General features: G+C 39.3%; 1 protein-coding gene across 3 annotated transcripts in view; it reads right to left on the minus strand.

Annotated features, from left to right (window-relative positions):
* The window catches only part of LANCL1 (LanC like glutathione S-transferase 1), a 47,347-nt gene extending 28,963 nt beyond the window's left edge, over positions 1–18,384 (minus strand). Inside the window, exons 1-3 of one of the 3 annotated variants that reach the window (XM_020891159.2) lie at positions 18,302–18,384; positions 17,893–17,989; positions 14,383–14,500 (exon numbers count right to left, since the gene is read on the minus strand). In XM_020891159.2, coding sequence (XP_020746818.1) covers positions 14,383–14,500; positions 17,893–17,973 — 199 coding nt within the window. In that variant the 5' untranslated portion in view covers positions 17,974–17,989; positions 18,302–18,384. The other 2 variants (XM_020891174.2, XM_020891167.2) reach the window with 2 other exon arrangements.
* Positions 18,385–23,040: the final 4,656 nt, after the last annotated feature.

The following is a 23,040-nucleotide window of genomic DNA, read 5'->3' on the forward strand; positions in this document are numbered from 1 at the left end:
AGGGTTTAACTCTTGCAATAGAGACAGCTAAGTGGAACCCCGAAATTTATCTCCCTTTTCTGTAAACAATAATGCCTTGGATTTTAGCTAGGCACATGGTTACCCAGAACAGTCTGGGTAAGAACGTGTGCATGGGTAAGTTCTGACCAATGAGACAAAGTGGAAATAATAGGGGTAACTTCAGAAAATGTTCTTGAAGGGAGCAGACCTGCTGTTTCTTTTTTCCTGGTTGGAATGTGGAGGTGATGGTGTACCTGGAGCAGCCACTTTAGGCCATGAGGTGGTAGTTCTGTGATGAGGATGGTAAAACATCAAGATCAAAGAAGTTTAGAACCCAGAGGACTGTGAAGGTGCCACACTATGACTATCTTACACAAGACAGAAATTCTGTTGTGTTAAAGCCACTGTTATTTTAGGTGTATTCCCCTTATGTGAGCAAGCCTAATCCTAAAGAACAAAGCTCTCTTCAAAGCTCAGGAGGTAGGCAGAAGGTAGACCACATAGGGTCTTGTAAACCAGTTAAGGATTTGGGGCTTTATTTGAAAAGCACCATTGAAGAGCGTAAGTAAGTTTGCGTTTTTAGTATTTCACTGCAGAGGGAGGTGGGAAGGATGTTCAAGTGGGAGGGACATGGGTAAACCTATGGCTGATACATGCTGATGTTTGGTAGAAACAAACTACTATAAAGCAACTATCCTTCAGTTAAAAAAAATACATTAAAAGATATTTTATACAAAAAAAAATTCACTGCAATTGCACTGTAAGATTTGGAAAAGAATATATGGAACAGTGGATGCAGGAGGAGCAGTTAGGAGGATGGCTGAGGTGTACAAGTGAGAGGCATAGTAGCTGCAGTAGAGATGAAGTAAGACTGAATGGAAAAGACACCTGTCTGGGAGGTACAAGTCAGCAGAACCCGCTGGGGAACACCCGAGAGGGAAATACCAAGCGGACTCCCAGGTGCCTGACTTCAACGGCTGGATGGGCGACGGTGCCATCCTCTGAGATGGCCAGCACCTGGAGGGGAAGACTACAGCTGTATCCATTCATAAACTCACTCCCAAATATGATTCCAATTCCTAGTGGACATTTGATGTCATGAGAAAGAATGTTTTCTAGTGGTTTCTAGGATAACACCCATCAGAACTGGTCATGAGGCTCAATGCAGGATGATATATGGAGTTTAAACTTTCTAATGTTTTCATCAATCACAGAAGATGTTACATAATCAAGACTATTCTTGGGCTCAAATTTGAGCAGCAGATAAAATGTCCTTCTCTATTGTTTGGTAAGCAAATGGTAGAATAATCAAGATTTCCTTCCTTTTTCTACCCTTTCACCTTTTCTTGTAGACCAGAAAAGACTGAAATGAGATTTAAGATTTGTTTGCAGTTAATTGTCAAATATGCTCCAGATTGTTTTAGACTTTAGAATTATGTTTTTAAGAAAAAGGAAAGACTGCCCCACCTTTTATGAATCTGGATGAAGTTTTCATTGATATAAAATTTAAGTTAAAATATTCTTTTAGCTGGCCCACTCCATGATGACCACTGTCATTAAACTATGAAAACTAATGCTTTTTGATCTTAATTTAACTATCTGGTTAGGAAACATACTGACCTATTTTAAAAGAGAAAATAACCCACATGAAGCTATACACTGAGATTATTAGTAAAGCAAAATCTAATCCATTATTTTCCCATTAATCTTCAAGTCATTAAAGGTGACTTTATAAGAAGTATTGGGGATAATATTCTAATTCTGTCAAGCAACGAGTACTTTTCTTCAGGAAGAAGGGACCATTCCTGCTCTGGATGGTGTCTTTACTTACCAAAGGGAACAGGAAAGCTGTTACTGGGCCACCACCTCCAGTTTACATGTAAAATCAGACACGTTTAAGTAATGTCAGTAAAAATGAATCAATCAAGTGCCATTTAGAATGAAGCATGGTAAGTCAGCAATTGCTTTAGAAATAGCATGTTAATTCTGTGGTTATTCATAGCCTCGGATGCTGACCTGGTGGAGAAGGAACAGACAGGTAGACACAGTACCCTCTATAGTACCCTCTTCTACCCCAGAGATAAAAAAACATCATCAGGAAGGAGGTATGGGCAGAGTGTGGACTGACAGGGAAGCTTCATTTGTGGGAAGCCTGAAACGGAGCAAATGCAGAGAGTGCTCCCAGCACATGGAATCATCTAAGCAAATCCACGTGGACAAGAAGACTACGGGATGACCTGGCTAGTAAGACTGGACTCCTTGGGGGTTCAAATTGTTAAAAACGAGACACAGACATTTAGATTTAATGCTAATCTATTGTCAATTTGTGTGAAGAAGGAGTATTCAAAAACACTATTTTTCAAAGATAAATTCAGCCATATGTGTTAGTCTAGGTCCTGCAAGGTGGGACTGAACATGCAGGACTTCACTAGGGACACACATAACATGAAGGGTACTGCAGGGCCTCATGCCAGCAACTGCATGCTGCTTCCATGTGCGGCCCCTGGACCAGAGGGGGTCTCGCCTAACTAGAAAGAAGTTGAGAGGTCTAACCCTCCTGGAAACCAAGAAGGAGAGGGACAACCAGATATGAATGAGCACTAGAATTGTCTGATACAGGGCCTGGTGGGGAGGTGGCAGAAAGAAGAAGCCAAATCTTGGACAGGTCAGTTCTGAGATGTTCATCAGAAGATATCAAGTAGGCAGCAAGATGCATGGGTCTGAGTTTAGGGAAGAGGGGTTGGACAAATGTCCTCCAGAAAATAAAAAAAGAACCTACTTATCTCCTATGATCTCAGAGGCCAGTAGAAACCCAGATATCTATTACTTTGATCTAATAACTTGTGGAATCTGTCTGGTTGCTCAGAACTACAGTGTTTACTATGACAGACTGCAACCGTAAGTATCTACAGAAACTTAAATTAGTTAAAATTAACAAATTTAAAATTCAGTTTCCCAGTCACACTGGCCACATTTCTAACACTTGGAAATGTAATTAACATATAGCTAGTGGCTGCTGAATGGACAGCAAAGAAACATATTCATCACTGCAGAAAGGCTCAAGGACATTACTGCATTAGGGACAGATGTCCTTCTTTATATAAAAAGTTCAGGATGTCTGGCACTGTTTACAGATCATCCCAGGAATCTCTTGGTTTTAAATTGTTGAAAACTAATTTACTTGAAAGACAAAAAACAAATAAAACTTTGCTGTAACGGAATCCATCCTGGCTTTCAGTACAGATGCTCTGAACCAGATTTTTTTCTATTCTGTTTCCTTCTGTAGCTACAACTCTGGCAAGGGAGGGTGAATTGTTTAGGGGCACTTCTAAATCTGCAATTTCCTTACTCAGCTACTTATCCCCAGCAGTACTATAAATATAGCCAGCTGTTGAGAAGTAATTAATAGGAAGCCTTTGAATTTCTGAGGGATCATTAGTCCTATTCATCTTGACCAATCAAGACCTTGATGCATCTCAAATGTCTATGGAGATGATAAAAATCTCCACAGATGTATGAAGCTCTCAAAGCACTTCTCCGTAATTCTGCATTTGAGATTATTCCTTAACATTATTCTTTTATTGTACAACCAGCCTACACTGACACAAAAACCCCTGCCTTGGCAGTTCAGCTCTGCAAGTTATTTCCTTATAGGTTAGGTGCTTGTGAAGACTCTTCTTCATGCATGCTCTGGTGGGGAAAATCACGTTCAGATTATGGACACTGCTGCAACCGCTGGAGACGGTCAGTCAACGCCCAAGAACGGGTCTGAACAGTTCTGAGTGATACAGAGACAAGAACTTCCTAAAGGAGGGGGGATGGGTTGCTTCACCCTAAGTTTCAAACGAACAGTTCCCGAGTTGAAATTTCAAAAGCTCATCAATTTTTTTTTTGTTCAGATTAATAGAAATATGAGAAATGAAAGTTTTCTCTAAATAACCCCATAGAGTATGATCACCTGCTTTCTAAGCAGGCTGGTATTTTCTAATGCATTATTTTTAATAATTATCTTAACTACATGTGTGTTTTGAGTGTGCTTCCATTTCCTCAGCAAAACGACAGTGTCTTTAGGGCGGGGTTCCCGGTCCCTGCAGTCATTCCCCACAGAGCCTGGATGCGAGCACTGGACTGAACAGTACATCCAATCTGTCTTCAGACTGAAGCTGGGCGTAGTGCCGCTTCCCAAATACTCCAGCACTTTTAATACAGGTAAGCTGACGAGGAAACTAGTTGTGACTTTAAATCCTTAATTTAAAAATACTGACCCAAACAAAGAGGTGGAATTGTAAATAAAAAAAGGCAAATGAGCACGCTGAAGAGGTGTCTTCTTTTCTCCATTATCTATTTCCAGAACCAAACAGGAAAAGAGACTAAAATTGAAAAAAAGGGGGATATTATACTTTCCTCCTTCCTTCCCTCAGTGCCCTGCAGAGTACTGCTTCCTAACTGTCAAATTAGGAAGCGCTCCTATTCGTCATTCAGACTACCATGAAAAGTGAAAGTGTTAGTCGCTCAGTTGTGTCCGACTCTTTGCAACCCCAAGCACTGCAGCCCGCTAGGCTCCCTATCCACGGCATTCTCCAGGCAAGAATACTGGACTGGGTTGCCATTCCCTTCTCCAGGGGGTCTTCCTGACCCAGGGATTGAACCCGGGTCTCCCACATTGGAGGAAGATTCTTTACCGTTTGAACCATCAGGTAAGCCTTAGACTACCATAATAGGTGATAAACCCTTTAACACAATAGTTATCAACAGTACAGGTTCGTGACTCACTGCTTGAGATCGAAGCCTATCTATGCTACTTCCTAGCTGTGTGATCTCACTCCACTTACTAAACCTATCTGTGCCTCAGTATCTTTATCTATTAACTGGAAATAACAGTAGCTACTCCATATATGTGTGTGTGCATGCTAAGTCGCTTCAGTCATGTCCGACTCTTTGCGACCCCATGGACTGTAGCCTGCCAGGCTCCTCTGTCCGTGGGATTCTCCATGCAAGAAAACTAGAGTGGGTTGCCATGCCTCCTCCAGGGGATCTTCCAGACCCAGGGATCAAACCTGTGTCTCTTATGTCTCATGCATTGGCAGGCAGGTTCTTTCACAGTAGCACCATCTGGGAAGCCCAGCCACTCCATAGTTAACTGTAAGTCATTCTAATCAGTACAACAGTCTTCAGTACCCAGTAACTACTCAATGAATGCCCAACTCCCATTAGTCTGTGATTCTCTCTGAGTGCTGAATGAGTTGCTTTGTCTCATCACTGATGCCTGATCTAAAGGGACAGAAAATACAGAGGGAACCATATTCTTCTTCCTCCTCCTATCTCCTGCCTCTCTCCTCTCTCACTGGCTCCTCTGAGGAGGGTTAGCAAAGTGTTTCCTGCACATGTTCTGAAAATCTTCCCCGCATCAGGCAGTCTCTCTTCTCCTCAATCCTGTTTTCATGTTGTCATCTACTCCTTGGCTGTCCAGAGGCTCTTTAAGTCTAGCGAGTTCTCAGGTGGAATGGTGGTGAAGAATCCTCCTGACAATGCAGGACATGCAGGTGACTTGGGTTTTGATCCCTGGGTCAGGAAGATCCTCTGAAGCAGGAAATGGCAATGCACTCCAGTATTCTTGCCTGGAGAATCCCTTGGTCAGAGGAGCTAGGTGGGCTATAGTCCACTGGGTCGCAAAGAATTGGACACAACTGAGCATGCATGCACATGAGAGCAGGTAAGTTTAAACTAGGGGCAAGAAGGAGGAAACCCACTTTATGTCCAGGTCTAAACGATATGCTCTTTATCCAACCCTGCCAAGTATAAAGTGAATATTATGTATGAGCCCTGTCTCATTGCTGAGTTCATTTCTCAATTGCATCAGAGGTTGAAGGGGATGGGATGTAATGAACTCTTTCACATCCTTGAGACATGAAATGAGCTGGATTCTCACTCTTTCCCCATTCTAGTTTTGTTTGTTACTGCTTTTAGTTTGCACAGATGGTAGCTAGAGTAGTAAGACAGGTCATTTCCCTTTCATTTATCCACTCATTCATTCAACAAATATTTATTAAGCACCAACTATGGACCTGGCATTGTGTTAACTGCTAAAGTTAATGGAATGAAATTGACAAGACATGCCACCTAGTAATGTGGGTAAAAATCAAATGCTTAGATGTATGTCTTCTTTCTTTACCTCCTGTCAATTCTTCTGATCTACCTACAAACACTCTCATCCTACTTCACCCAAGCACACTGGTGATATCTAAACCCTACAGCTGTTTCAGGCCTGAGTCTCAGCCATTTATTAGTAAGATCACTGACAGCACAGTGACATCAGCACCTTATAACTTGTAGGCACAAAGAAAGCAGGCAGCATTCACGGTGCATGCATCTATCTAGTGATCATTGTGAAGGGCCCTCACAGCCCCACTGGAGATCCACGCCACTGATTCCTTCCATTTGTCCTAACAGTGTTGGGTGGGAGGCACCGATGCCTCTCATGACAGTGAAGGACACTTGGACAAGGCTCAAATCAGACACTGAAATGCTGGCTTTGACAAAGAGCTACTTAGAAGAATATCAAATTGCAAAGAAAAGACACCTGGCCAGAGCAATTCCTTTCAAATATCTGGTATCAGCAGAAACTAAGACCCACATGCTAAAACTGTAGCTCAGAGGCTATACATTTGGCAGATCAGAGGAACAGCATCTTGAAACACTTTAATAACTTGCATTTAAGAGTGTGAGTTAATATTACTCTAGGGATTATGCTGCACATCCTCTTATTTAAAATGTTATCTAATACTTGAAAAGAGGAAATATATGCCAATCTTAGCCTCATTAACTTTGCGAGTTGGCACAGAAGATTGGGTCATGTCTTTCATAACTAAAGCTGCTAGAGTCCTGTGTGTATTCTTTAAGTGTGAGTCGATCATTATTTCCCTTGGGAATTATCATAGTTAAGAGTGGGGAAAGATGAAGTTAAATGAGGGCTAGCACCTTTCCTCATTCCCTCTTAAAGACACTAGTGAGAACAGCCATCCCTTGGGTTTACTTTTCTTACTTTGTTATCTGCAAGGGAAGCAATCTTTCCTACCAAATGCTAATTTCTAATGCAAGAAAACTTCATCTGCTCACTAATCCTTTATAATAATAGTACCTCACCAGTGCTTCATGTTTTCCATTTTATAAAGCACTTTACAATCTTCTCCCTCCTAGAACAAACCTACTTGGAGAAAAACCCAGATGGCAGGGGGCGTCACGTTCTCTGGTGAGTCCCCACAGATCCCTGGACACCACCTGTGTGCATGCAAGCTCAGTCCTGTCTGACTCTTTGGGACCCTGTGGACTGTAGCCCACCAGGTTCCCCTGTCCATGGGATTTCCCAGGCAAGAATACTGGAGTGGGTTGCCATTTCCTTCTCCAGGGGATCTTCCTGACCCAGGGATTGAACCCGTGTCTCCTGCATTGGCAGGCAGATTCTTCACCACTGAGACACATGGGAAGCCCACTGCCAAGGAAGTCCCTATTCATTTTTTAAATGCGAGCAAGTTATTAGATGAGTTTTTTTTAACTTAACTCATTTAACCATAATTTACTTAAAAGTTATTGACACCTTGCCTTCTGTTAGTCCTTCAGGATAGTTCAAAAAACAAGCTACCGAACAGAAATGGACTAACCCTTGCTGGGTCTTTGATCTGGAGTTATCTCTGAAAAATAACCTTTGAAAACAATCTCAATTTGTGATTAAGTATATTTACTAGGATAGGAATTTCCTGGCAGTAAGTGGTTAGGATCCCATGATTCCACTGCAGGGAGCATGGGTTCAGTCCCTGGCAGGGGCATCACCTACCATCACTTAATAGCTGGACTTCAGATTTGATCTTAAGGGGTTTCCATGCCTGCTATGCCAGACAGACACACCGTCTGCTGTGTGCATGGGCACAGTGAACGGTTCTTGAAGGGGCACCTAAAGATCTAAATGGCTTCCCTTGCCTCCCAAGCTGGGAGTGTATAGCAAAGAATTTTTGAAACTCTACTGGGAAAGGATTAAAGCTAAAAATGAACAACTCAATGCTTACCGCTGGTGTATGTCATACATCAATATCATGATGCACTACACTTCTGTGTATTCGATTTTACAGAGGAGAATTTCAGTGAAAAGAACTGAGGCTGTTCATGTCAAATATTGCTTATTAACAGTTGCAAGAGCTACTGATTGCTTTCAGACTATGGGTAATGTTTTACACAAGAGGATCCTCAACAAGCCTTTTCAAATACAAGCAATTATGAGGAAAAGCTTCTGTTTTGGCCCAGTTAATTTTCTATCCTGAAGCCACGCTCTGAATATATTAATTTAGGATTAGAAAGGGGAAGAACACTCTAAGGAACAAAGCTGCAGATTACACTTTTCTAGCTGCAAATGCCCTTAAATCTTTCTAGGGTTTTTACTCTATGTCCAGTCGCAAGTAACTTTTTCCTGTAGACATTTTAGTAGTTATTCTTGCCTTTCTAACAAGCCATGATTCCCTCAATCTTTCCAAATTCCTGTCATGTTTTTGCAGTGCTTATTCTGACTTTTTCTAAAACACTTATAATTGACTAGTCATTAGCCATTTCTAAAAAGTTGGTATGGCTCACATTACTTCACCTCATAGCTTATGTGTTGGTCTTCTTCACTTGTCTTTTTTACCTATCAAATGTATGGAGTAAACCCAATGTAGGAGTGGAGAGTAAACTCCAACCACCCACCCCCACCAACACACACACACACATTCTCAGAGACCAAAGAGCAGGGCTCTATCTTTGTCACCAACTAGATGTGTAACCTTGAACAAGGTACTCAGCCTCGCTTTGATTCAGCTTCTCGTCTGCGAAATCAGGGTATGAATAGCATGCATGCCATGGAGTTGCCTTGAGATGTAGATGCGTTATTTAATGCACAGCACCTACCTGGAGCCTGGCATGTAACATCAGTGACTGGCAGATATGCACACACACACTAGCTCTTGTCATTCAAATGTAAATCCTATTAGCACTTTATTAACAAGAATCAAATTTTAATTTTTCCTCTTATCTTTCCACAGTCAAATGATCATGAAATTGCATACTGATGATCCTCATTACTTTAGGAGCCAAAATTCATTCAATCAATGTATTTATTATTAAAGTATTGAATTGTGTTTTGAACATTAATGTATAGTAATAATGTGTTAATTCTCAATTACTGACTGAAAAAATTGATTATTCACAACACTTCATTCCTGAATAAGTAAAAAAGAGACCAGAGGGATTTGTGGTAAAAATTGCTTCATTTGCCAATAAGAGATAGTTATGGGATTTTAAAATTATTCTTTCTTTCCTACCTAAGGATCAAAGCATATCACTTCTCTATGGTGGATAAAAAAAGATAAACGCCAAAGAATACAGCTTGTAAAACTGCACTATGACAACTCACAGGTATAAATAAAGGCTTCAGAGATGATATCTGAATCCTATTAAAAGTTTATGTTAATCACTCTCATCACCATATTATATCCTCTGCTTTCATTTAAAAATAAAAGCCAAGATAATTTTAGTTGTAAAAGTTTGTAAAGTCGATGTTAAGTACTTTCTAAAGCAATGATCTGCTTCTTTTGAGTGTCAATTTAAACTTGTATATGTCACCCTTACCAGTAAAGCAGTATAGTGTCTTCTAAAGCACATAAAACACACAGAGGTACTCTAGCAGAAAAGTAATCTATCACTATTAGTCTCAATTTTTGTTGGAAAATTAAAAAATGATGTGAGGCCCGTTTTTCAGTTTTAAGTTCATATGTAAACATTAAAAACATACGGGTGCTTTTTCTCTTCACTGAAACCCTTTCAAGATCAAGCTGAACAACTGAGACAAATCTAGGCATAGCATGAATGAAGTATCATGAAGTTGGGCAGCCTAGCCCTGTGGTTTTCTTTGGAGTCATGAATCAGAAACACAGATACATGACTACAGGGTGTACTGAGGATTGATAAATGTTACAAACAAATTAAGGACTTTATAACCCTGTGACAAACCAGCGAGACTTTGAGAGGAAGCAGAAAGGAGAGGCAGAGAGCTGTCTACTTGGGCTGAGAAACCACTAGTGTTGCACAGTGTTTAGAACCTGCTGTAGCCCCATTTCTAAGTTTAAGTTACACTTGGCTCTAGAAAAACGATTTATGATTTGGCATTTCTAGAATAGTTCCTTTCTATGGCAGGTTTTATGAAAAGACTATTACTTATAGAAATTAAGGAACTTAAGAGTGAGTAAGAAATTTTCAATCAAAATCCAAATATTAATCTCCCTAGAAATACAGAGTAGGCAAAATATTGCTTAGCATATTTCAAACATTTATCAGTTCAGTTCAGTTCAGAAGTTCAGTCTGAGAAATAGTCAGACTCTTTGTTTGTGACCCTATGGACTGCAGCACACCAGGCTTCCCTGTCCACTGCCAACTCTCGGAGCTTACTCAAACTCATGTTAATGATAAATTTATCCTTATAAAAATTCTCCCAAATTAGAGAGCCCGGTTAGAGAGCCTTTTGCAGATGGAAAAATTGTGGCTTACTGTCTACATGCCTTGTGCAAACAAAGGAACAAAAAAGGATCCTTTTTCATGTTGTACAGAACTTAGAGATTTCTAGGTCTTACCCCAAATCCACGCTCCTCTTTCCTTCAGTAATAGACCCCAGCTTAGACTACATTGACCATCCTTCCTTGTTAAGGGGTATGACCATGTGACTATGTTCTACTGAATGCAAAGAAAGTAGAGCTGAAATGCTGAGTAGGATTTCCTGGAAGTCTTATTTTAAAGGAAGAAATGCATTTTTTCTTTGCCCTTTTCCTCCCTGCAGCCTTGAAAAGCCCATATAATGGCTGGATATTCAGTTATTATTTGATCAAGGGACAGAAGCTAGTGCTGAGTCACTAAGTGGCGTCTGACTCTCTGAAATCCAGAAAAGGGCAATGCCAAAGGGCTGGCTGAGGGACGATGGAGAGAAAGAAATGAGCCTGGGTTCCTTTTGACATCCTGAGGGCTATCACCATAGCTCTGGACCACCTCCCTCTGGCTTTCTTTTACATCTTTTTTGTTTTGTTCAGTTGCTAAGGTATGTCTGACTCTTTGCTACCCCATAGACTGCAGCATGCCAGGCTTCCCTGTCCTTCACTATCTTCCTGAGTTTGCTCAAACTCATGTCCATTGAGTCAGTGATGCTATCTAACCATCTCAACCTTTGCTTCCCTCTTTTCCTCTTGCCCTCAATCTTTCCCAGAATCAGGATCTTTTCCAATGAGTCAGCTCTTTGCATCAGGTGGCCAAAGTATTGTAGCTTCAGCATCAGTCCTTTCAATGAATATTCAGGGTTGATTTTCTTTAGGATTGATTGGTTTGATCTACTTGCTGTCCAAGGGACTCTCAAGAGTCTTCTCCAGCACCACAGCTCAAAAGCATCAATTCTTTGGCACTCAGCCTTGTTTATGGTGCAACTCTCACATCCACACTTGACTACTGGAAAAACCAAAGCTTTGACTATACAGTCAGCAAAGCAATGCCTCTTCTTTTGCATCAAAGAAAAAAAATTTATCGTGTTTGAGCCACTGTAATTTTGATTATTTTGGGTATATGAAACTGAACCCAATCCTAGACCAAAAACAATCCTATCCAAATCAGCAAAGAAATCAGACTGTAATTCTACTGGGGAATGAAACTTAACAAAATAAGATAGAAATTTAAGGTTCTAATTGTAACAACCATGTTACAATCATAGTTTCTCAAATAAACCACATATCATATGAAAAGAGTTTTACTGCATATGACTAAAACTTTATTTCCTTCTTCAGCATTCACGTCTATTAAATATTTATTATCATATGCAGTAAAACTCTAATTCGTGTTTCCCAAAGGAATGTTATTTTGGCAAAATTAGTAACAAGATCAAATAATAATATTTATAGAAATATGATCCTAAATTTGGTGACCAAAGTTAAAAATATACAATCCTCGTTCCCTCAAAAGAATTACTTTTTGAAAGATAATGAGGCACAAAAGTAACATACAAAGCCACTCATTATTATGTAAACACTGCTTTGAGACAGAACACAAAGTATTTTTATTGTGTTAAGATGCTCATGAATGTATTTTTGCTAATAAAATTGCAGTTATGAATAGATGACAGTTGATAAGACATAATATGATATTATGATATTCTGTGGTTGAATCAGCTTTAGTTTCTCCCGCAACAAATTTTATGTTGTTCAGATGGAATATTTGCATAGGAAAGCATTTTACTTAGGAAAACACTGGAGGAGACAATCCATTCTACGTGGGAACAACGGCTTTATAACAGTGCTTGATCAGGAGGCATTAGGAACCTTGCCTTGAAAGCCACTATCAAATTTATCTAGAAAATTTAATGCTACATCATAAAATAACCAGGAACTGCAGAAATCCTTAACTGCTTACTATGCCAATTTGCCCCTGCTTTCAGGAGACAGCAATGAATATCATAGATACGGAAGGATAAAAGAGTTGAAGGACACAAGCAGCTCAAAGAAAATGATGCCAAAAACTCCATGTTGCCAGAAAAATTTTAAACAAACTTGCATTCTACTTTGGAGTAACTTTTTCTTTTTTCTATTTCCAAAGAAATTTTAACTTTGATTCTCAACCAGCTCTACCAATAGTGAAGTTTTTCCTCAATTCAAACTTGAAATCAATCACCACTTCTTTTGCTCCTAAAGCAAGGTACCTTATGATATATAACAATATAAGCTCACCTGAAGGAGGTGAGTTACAGATTTATGTCATTCTTTTAACAATCAGTTACGGAATGAAATCCAGCCATCTGTCTCAGTTGTTCTGTTCTGTTCAAATCCTCATAATTTTAAATAAAGAAGAGCAATACTAATCAATAAGATTTATTTACCAATGACTGCACACCTGGAACACAGTATAGCTACTCAATAAATGACAGCTGTGCTATCATGTCTCTCTTGAAACAAAATACTTTCATTTTATTCTCATCTTAACATTTCTTGTGTTAAGCTTCTAAATCCACAAAAATTATAACACTATACTATAAAAGGGAGGGTCCAACATGTAGCTCAGATGGTAAAGAATCTGCCTGCAATACAGGAGACCCGGGTTTGACTGGGTTTGACCTGCGTTCTGGTTTGGGAAGATCCTCTGGAGAAGGGAATGGCAATCCCTCCAGCATTCTTGCCTGCAAAATCCCATGGACAGAGGAGCCTGGTGGGCTATAGTCTGTGGGGTCTCAAAGAGTCAGACACAATAGAGCAACTAACAATAACACTATCTAGACCACTCCTTCTGTTTTATAAAATACTGACCTTAAACGTCCCTGAGAGATTAAAATTTTACTGATTTTCTCTGCCTTCCCATACTCAAGAGAAGGAACAGAATCACTTGCCATAACAGAGGATTACTAAGAGACTGCTACTATTAACAGTAAATTCCTCTACTAGAAAAGCTCTCAAAGTATGCTCTGAGAAAGACCATCACCATCTGCATCAGGACCATGGAGGCTTGTAAACTGCGGATTCCTGGCTCCTGTTCAAGAGTACTGAAGCAGAATCTTGCCGTGAGGCCTAAGAACCTGCATTTTTATGATAAGCACCATTGCCTTAAAGCCAAATCCAACCTTCTTAAGCTAAAAACCTATTCCTCCTTGTCTGCTTTTCAGAATGACTGGGAAACACGAAGTCTCTAAGCTGTGTTTCCTTCAAGAATAGAAAGCTGTCTTCCCTCTCTCTGCATTTGTAAGCTAGCTGCAGTTCAACTTTCCTTCTTTGGTTTCCCTCTTTCTCATTTTTTTGACATCTATGTACAGTTTCCCCCCAAACTTTCTCAACCTCTCAATGGCCAGCAAACAGTGAATGTACATCAATGAACAATGACTATAATGGAGAATTAGTTCATGGAATCTATACTCTACCCTGAGTTCCCGTATGGACACCTGTTATATGGTAACTTAAAAAAAAAAAAAAAGACAATTTTGGACATGTTTTATTTTCCATGGGTAAATTCGCCTGTTTCATGCACTGCATTTTGGGAATCTTTCCCACTCTTCTCAGTGAAATTCCGTTTCTGAATTAACTATGTAATACTGAACATCAATTTTTCACCCAAGTATGAAAGCCACCCAAATTTGTGTCAGGCACGAATTCTAGGAATATGCTTACTCTGCTCTAAATTCTGGACACTGTTAAAGATCCAGAAGATACCAGGTTAGGCTGAGAGCACAGCTTTCTCCCCAGAAGCAATCAGTCCTATGCAGATGCAGGAAGCACTTAAGGGTGTACCATTCAGCCAGGCAGCTCTCCTCTCCTACGCGTGAGCCAGCCCCCAGTCAGCACTTCATACCTGCCCATCCAGTGTAAACAGTGCTATCCCGAGGGTCTGCTGACTTCAGGCCTCTCTCCATTTGCTGAAGAAGCTCTCGAATCTTATTGTTCAAGCGTTGTGAGAACTCAGGAGTCAGCTGTAGATATTAAAGGGAAAACAAGTGTCAAACAATATAGGCCACTTGGTGTCCTAGACTATAGGCTGTTAGAAGTAGGAGGGTACTTCATTTCCTTTCAAGCTCCAGTTTTTTGCCTGAGAGAACAGGACAATTATTTTATTCTTAAACAACAAGGATGAATTAACACAATGCAAAAGTGCTACTGTATTTTCTTACTCAAGTAAGGAAATATTTTTAATGTAATTTAAATGTTTTACATACAAATTTTAATTAAATATTAGACTGCCAATGATAAACAGGATCACAATTATTTTCATTTACTAGGAATCATCTGTTATTTAACTCAATATTTCTTTTTATAATAAAAACCATTTTATTAAACTAAGCATAAAACAGAAGATATTTGCTGTTTTCAAGCAATTGGATTTTTAGTATTCAGGCAGATGCAATGTTAATTCCCTAAAAAAATACTAATTGCTTCTGTTGTTTAAAAAATGATGATAAATATTTATAAAAAATACATTTAGAAAAAAAATGTATAAACATTTAAAAAAAACTGTAGAAGTAGCATAAGAAAAGCTAAATAAATTCACAGATACTAGGAGCCTTCGGCAGAGTGGAAAGAACACTGGATCAAAAACCCACACAAAAACCCACGCCCAGCACAGTGCCTGGCAGGCTACAGGCCTCACAAATATCGCTCAATGAATGAACCAGGCTACATCCTTGTCTGCTATTAGCTGAGTGACCATGCTCAACCTGTAACTTCTTTATGCTTCAGCTGCCTTGTAAAGTCAGGATAATAACACCTGACCCACCAATGTCAAAGGTGCATTGAGGACCAAATGAGATCACAGGTCTCATACCCTTTGCATTCAGGGATTTAGCTGACATTTTTTTACTATTTTAAGCAATCCAATGGTCTATAAAAATTTTGGATATAGACTGAAAACACACTAAGACTGGGGTGTGGGGTTGGTGACATCCATGTAAAGGACCACAGATGAAGGGCAAATAGTGAGGCTTACCAAAAAGTTATGTTATTTGTTCTAATAACTGAAAAACATTTAAAAAGTTCTGGATACGTTGAATCATTAAGTGTCTTAAAAGGTCACTTTAATATATACCACTATTTTTAGTAATCTGCTCTGATTCTCAGACTTGGATTTCACAAAGCATTAAAATAGTGAAATAATGTTGGGGAACATTACAAAGGTACAAACATTTCATCACATAAGGATGGTAAAGACATATGTAACAATGACCTGCAAGCATCATAACCTCATTTTTTTTAAAAGGGCATTTTTAAAAAATGTAGGAAGGCAGTAGGAAAAAAATGTAGGAAAGAAAAATGTAGGAAAGGCAGTATCAGAATTATTAGTGGTAATAAAAGACATTATTTTTTACTGATACTTTGAAGAGTACCTCTGATAAGGCAAATTAGATGATCAACCATACCTGGATTATTTATTCTAAAGCATCACTATGATCCCTTATTTCACACTCTGAAGAAGAAACCACATTGTTTGACGGACACACTCCCATCATTTAACAATGTCTGCCAAGACGTTAAGATTTCAACAAGCCTTAAAAACACATTTAGTAAGATAAAATATACTTCAGTATTAATATAAAAGGCCTATAAATCTTAACTAGATAGAAGAGTGCATCTACATAAGAACATGTCATATTCTGCTCGTAGATCATGGATAATTTATCATCTTGCCTGACCTTACTGTAAGCGACCAAGAATAATGAGAATGCCTCAGCCTCAAGAAGGGACGTTACTTTCCATTTGGCACATAATTGCATTTAATAAAAGCGACCTGCCTAAGAATATTGATTGCTTGTGGCAGACCAAAAAATTATTCAAACCTAGCAATAATATGAAGAGTTTCTAAAAGCCCCTTTTCAATAGATGCCAGAAAACAGAGCAGTCCCTTACTGAAATATTCGTATTAACAAATTAAGGAGGACAGATCTCCAGGGTCTGTTCCTTAGTGTTCAACATTAAACAATTTTAGAAGTGGGAGGAGGATTGTCCAAAAACCATGTGTCAGGCAATAAATTACAATATTATTTTGGTGCCAGAGTTCAAATTTATGAGTATTGTTATTTTTCTCCCTTAGATACAGACTTAAATTTGTAATTAGCATTTACTTTATAAACAGCGAGCTACGTTCCATTGAAGGCTTCTGTCATTAGGATCTATACTCAACTGTTCTTTTTGCCAAGAAACATGAAGCTGCAGATCTTCCTCCAGAAAGACAAGACAAGACAAATGCTTCAGCTTCAAGATCTGCAGAGTTAGGCAGAACCCAGGTCCAAAAAGCCAAAAGGAAGCCATCTGGCTTCAAGGTAATGATTAGAGGACTTGTTTCGGCAGTTCAATTCTGGTCTTAAAAGAATCATATTGATTCCAGCTCTATATACACTTAGGCAGCCGTCTATCTTACAACTCTCTGCCATCTCTTCCATTCCTCCTACTTGCACTACCCAAGTTAAACTACAATGCTTAGTGTTTTAAAGAAAGAATCAACAGAATTACTGAAAGTTCACTTGGCAGATATGGAATCTCTAAGGCCCTTCAATCACAAGCAAAATGCTTTTTGTATGGCTGATAAGCCTAGAAGAAATTAGCTGGCAAAATTTAAAAATGTGTGCACATTTAAAGAGATCACTCTTCCCTAACACTTAACACTTCCCACCCAACACTTTCTCGAGTAGGTGTATACCCTCTTAACAATTCTGTTCACAGGCATGAGAAAACACAGGCCTCTGGAATCTCAAGCCCAGGTTCTCTTTGTAACCCTGCAGTGACTTGTGAGGTGCCCATCAGTTTAACTGACCACTTTCACGGATTCATTCATTTATTTATTTTCCAGTTGTGGGGCTGAGTGGAAATGGGACAAAGATTTCAGGCCTATGTCCCAAACCTCTCTTAGCAGCTGCAGTTTAAAGATGTCTTCATTGTATTCTGGTTTACCCTCGTCCTTATCCTGCCGGTTCTCCTGTTCAATCATAAAACAGTAACACTGCCCATGTGAAAAGCCAGCACGATTTCTCACCTCTCGAAAAACAAACCAAAAATGATTTAAAAAAAAAAGGCAAGATTACACAGTAAATTGCAGAGCTGCCAATTTTGATAATTTAAATATCAATGGCTGAAGTTATTTCAATGATCAATTACTATTACAAATATTATCAGCTTCTTATATAAGTTCAACATGTTAGAGCTCAAACTATTTTCATATGTATTTTATATATTTAAAGTATTTTATATGTTTATACTGAAATTTATGTCTTTTTTAAAAAGGGATGGTCATCCCTTTCTTTCAAGCAAAATCGAACTCCTTTCCAAACACTGGGATTTGGAGGTAGGGGTGGAGGCAGATATTTCCCAAACTCACCCTCCCAGCAGAATCAAAGTAGCCTTCGGCCAGGGATTTGTTATAATCGGCATAAGGATTCGGGAAGGCCCTTTGCGCCATGATGCCAGAAACGAGCCTGCAGAACAGGGGAAAAAGAGAATCTACGTTGAGATACGGGCCAAGGCCGCGTTGCGAAGGCGGCGGCCAGCGCCCGGGGAACACCTTCCTTCCAGTCCCTCGGCCACTGCGCGGTCCTGGCGGTTCGAGTGGACCCCTGGCCCCCCGCGGCCCAGCCGTCAGGGTGTGGCACCTCCGCAAAAGGGCTGCCAGGGCTCCTAACCCACCGCGACGAAGGGGGTCCGTTTTGCACCCCACGTTCACACTCTTGCGATTTCAAGCAACTGCCCGTTCAAGGTCCCAAAGCCCCGTACGGTCTCTGGCCACTCACCCCGCCGCCTCCGGACAAAACTGAAGCGACGCTTTCACTGCCCACTTCCTGCCAGCTAGACCAATCAGAGCCTTCGCTACTCCGGAGGCCCGCCCCCCTCTCATTTTCAGTTGTTAAAGAGACAGAAGTGTTGTTTCTAAAGGGTGGGACAGGTGATTTAATTCCTGGAGAGCTGGAGACGGAACAGATCTTAGAGTAATGTGCAACTGTCGGCAATGTTTCCTACCTTTATTCTCCTTTAAATTAAAAAAAAAAAATCAAGTAAACTAATTTAAGTCCAGATGATTCTCAAGAATTCAATTTTTCTTTTTTAAACTTGGAGAAGAAAACTTTGAGATCTAAACACATTCATAGTCCTACTGCTAGGACTGAAGGACTGAATAAAATTGAGGAGGTTTATGTCTCTCCAGAGATTTGCCAAGCTTTTTTTTTTTTTTCCTTAAACAAGAAATGTAATAAAATACCATCATCATTCTTAGTGACAAAGATCTTTGGAGATAATTTATGACAATTTAACCTCAAAGGCACCCAGTCAATGTGAGTGGCCAACGGCAAGGTGTCACATGGCAGCTGCTGAAACTTCAAGGAAAATAACATGAAAGCACAAATCACAGCTCTTAAGAACTTTAATCTGCTCCTTTAGTTTAAATTAGACCGTAATACTGTATTCCCAAACCCTTTAAGAAGATAACAATGTCCAATAGAGCAAGACGTTAACATTCAACTTCAATGTTTAACAGTCTCTAGTATTTGAAAAATTTTGCTTTCATTTAAATCCCACCTGGTACACATTAGGCCCATTCTGTTGCTCAGAGAATTCTGAATTTCATTTAAATGATCAAAAATAGTCACTTTCTCTTCTCTTTCCTTCTTCATGTTCCAGTGAGGGTCCCTGGCCCCAAACCTCTTGTGGAAGTTCAATCCCCCGGCCACCCCCACCTTGGCCTAAGCTTGTCCCTCTGTGGCTGTCATCCGAAAGTCTCCTGCCCTTGCTCTGGCTCAGTTTGTTCTTTTGAACCACTGCCCTTCTAGGACACTTGTTAGCTCCTGCATCAAATTCATGAAAATTTAGTAGAAGAACCTCGGTGAATCTTAAATTGGAACTCTTCTTATTATAAGAGATGGGTATGTGGAGGAGCAACTCGTAAGAGGAAAGAAATGGAGTGAGAGCCATTTTCAATTATTTTTCTTTAATTATTTAAGGCTTACTATCAGTTTATCCTATTCACAGTCTTTGAGCAATTAAAATCAGAGTGATACTTATTTATACTCATGACTACTAGAGGAGTCGGGCTTCCCAGGTGGTTCAGTGGTAAAGAATCCACCTGCCAATGCAGGAGACTGGGAATCTATCTCTGGGTCAGGAAGAGTCCCCTGGAGAAGGAAATGGCAACCTACCAGTATTCTTGCCTGGGAAATCCCATGGACAGAGGAGCCTCGTGAGCCCCAGATCATGGGGTTGCAAAAGAGTCAGACACAACTTAGCTACTGAAGAGAAGGAAAGCATCATAAAACAGTAGATTGTGCTTGAGCAGAAATGTAAGAAGAGTGGAAGGAGGATGCAGGGAGAGATAGCAGAAGAGGAAGATGGGAAAGAAAAAAGAAACATTTTAGTCAGCTTGAAAGGCAGCCTCTCAACCAAAGAAGGGAATAAATAATGTGGTGAGATAGTGTAGGGGCCCTCATGCTCACTCTATTGACATTTTGGAAGGGATGACTCTTTGCTGTGGAAGCTATCCTGTTCACTGTAGTGTATTTAGCAGCATCCCTGGCCCCTGCCCATTAGATGACAGTAGTACCTTGTCCCTCGAGTGGTGATAACGAACAATGCTTTCAGACTTTGCCAAATGCCAAGTATCCCTGGGGAAAGGGAAGTACAAAATTGACTCTGGTTGTAAACCACTGAAATACCATATTCTATTTCAATTTTTCCCTTAATTCCCTTTTCTCACTCATTTTTCTCCTTCAGGAGGCAGTCATAACATTATGTTTACTTTAGATAATATTTGGAAAATATGTCATGGGTTGTGTAGGGATGCATTTTTAATAAGTGGAGTAGTGCTATAAATAACAACTTGTGTTTTATATCTATTCATGTTGCTCTATGTATACTTGGTTGTTTTAGATACTTGTATACTTAATATTTTTATGATATGTCTCCAACTCATCTTACTTATCCTTTCCCTCAAGGATAGGCGTTGATTCTAACTTCCATATCACAAATAATACAGCCAGGAATATCCAAGTACTTGTGCTTAAAAGGATCTGGTTGTGATTTTTTTCTGAGATATGTACCATAAATGGATTTCTAGATTATAGGATGTCTTCATATTTAACTTTCACAGTACTGTTAGATTGCTCTCCAGAACTAATGGACAAGTTTATATTCCCTCCAACAGTTCCTAATAGCTTCTGACATTCCCATAGCCTCTCCAACACTTGATATTATCTAGTATTCTGTTTTTTTTGCAATTCCAATGGCAATGTGGAATCTCATTGATTGTTAAACTTTCAATATTTTTATTGCTAATAGTGTTGAGTTCTTTGTATACTTGTTAGACAGTCTGTCCTTTCCCTAAGATTTACCTACGTACATATTTTACCCATTTTTCTTTGGGCATTGTATTATTTTCTTGTTGATTAACAGCAGTTGTTTTTTGTTTTTGTTTTTTTGATGGAGGGAGAGTTTATTCCAGTTATTAATCTCCTTTGGTTTTAGATGTTATAGATATCTTCTCATCTGTTAACTTTTTATAAGATTTTCTCCATTGAACCACAATTCTTCATTTTGATGAAGGTAAACCAATTCAACTTTAACACTGTAATTTCAGGATTAACTTCATGCTCAAAAAGTCTTTATCCATTCCTAAGTTTCAAAGGTGACTTACATTTTATTTTATTAGCTTTTTACTGTTTTTTTTTTTTTTTTTCAGTTTTTTACTTTAATGTTTAGGTCTTTAATCTATCTGGAGTTCAGTTATGAATATAGTATAAAGCCTGGATCCAAAATTATTTTGGAAGGGTGTAGAATTGTTTTGAAAGTTCAGATATAGTCAAAGCAGGACAAGTCCTCTCTTTGTTAATCAGAAAAAAAACAAAGATTGGAATGACCAAAAATCAAATAGAACTCATTTGTCTTGTTTTAGGAGCAACCCAAAGAATTTCCCCTTGGTTCTGACATACTTGTATAACCTTCTGGGATGGCCATAACAGAGTACAATCAGACAGATTGGTTTAAACAACAAAAATTATCATCTCAGAGTTCTGAGGTTGGAAAGCCAAGATTACGTTCCAGCAGGCTTGATTTCTCCTGAATCCTCTCTCCTTCCTGGCACATGGTTATTTCCTCCTGTGTCTTAACATGGTCTTCTCTCTGTAAGTGTCTGCAAACTAATCTGCTCTTATTATAAGGACACCAGTCATATTGGATTAGGGCCCACCCCATGACCTCATTTCACCTTATTTCCTTGAAAAGTCTATGTCTCAAAATTTAGTCATGTGCTTAGGTACTGGGAGTCAGGGATTCAACAAATGAATTTGCGGGAACACAATTCAACCCATAATAGTGCTTATGTTTTCATATATGGCAATGGTGTCTGCATACATCTGTGGTTAATACCAGTTTGGTTGTTGATTATTTTTCAAGGACCATTCACTTTTGATAAATTTAGATTTTTTTAAAAAAACCATTATAGTGTTCTTTCTCTTAATTTGTGAATCTGTTTTGTGTGGACCCTTAGGAAACAGTTATTGTATTATTTCCTTTAAAAAAGAATACCTCTAGAAATCTAGGAAGTTACATTAAACATCCTTGAGAAAACATGTATCATCAGTGAGCTCCTTAGTTCTCTTCTAAGATCTTAATTTCAAAATGCTATAATGTGTATTAGGGTGAACACTAAGTTACAGTTATAAAGAGGCTCAAAAACACAATCATTGACATAAATAGAAATTTATTTTTCTCTTACTTGAGCGTAGCTTTGCTCAGTGTAGCCATTTATGATCTTAGGTTCCTTCCATCTTGTTGTTTTTTCCTCCATTAATGAGCCATCCTCATCTGCAGGATCCATGCTGGCCTTAGGCATGTCTCTTCCAGGCTGTGGGAGGGTCAGGAAAACAGAGAAGTACCCATCTGATGCCTTCACCCCAGCAGGAAGTGGGATCGATCACTTCCCACAGTATTCCATCTGCGAGAATCCAGGCACATGGCTACCTCCAGCTGCCTGGGTGGCTGTGGGCTGAAGTCCTTTGCTGAGCTGCTTAATGCCCACCTAAAATAAAAGAAAGGGAAGACCCGCTGTGGTGGACAGTTGATCTCCAAGGCAAAATGGACATTCTAGTTATTGATACTGTGTGTCTCCCATCAAAGGGGCAACATGCTTAAATTTCTGTGGTGTTCCCTTTTCCTCTGACCTCCTAGCAACCACATCATCTGTGTTTTCTCCTGCATATTCCCTTGAACTTTCTGGGTCATTGACTGGGTCACTGACTTATGATAAAAGACAGATTGTAAGACTCCATATCTTTTTTTTTTTTTCTAGAAAACTCTCCCCTTTCAAAACAAAACAGATTGAAACATATGCACAAAATCAGGCAAAAGGCTATGATTGTTTTTTTCACTTTTCTCCTAAGTATTATCTCTTCTGTGGAGAGTACCCTATTTTAATTTCAGCTCAAAGAAGTATAAAGCAGGCATTACCTAGGTTTGAGTTTAATATCACTGTGCTATTGGTTTAACA

Source organism: Odocoileus virginianus, chromosome 30, assembly GCF_023699985.2.
Source record: "Odocoileus virginianus isolate 20LAN1187 ecotype Illinois chromosome 30, Ovbor_1.2, whole genome shotgun sequence".
Taxonomy (NCBI): Eukaryota; Metazoa; Chordata; class Mammalia; order Artiodactyla; family Cervidae; genus Odocoileus; species Odocoileus virginianus.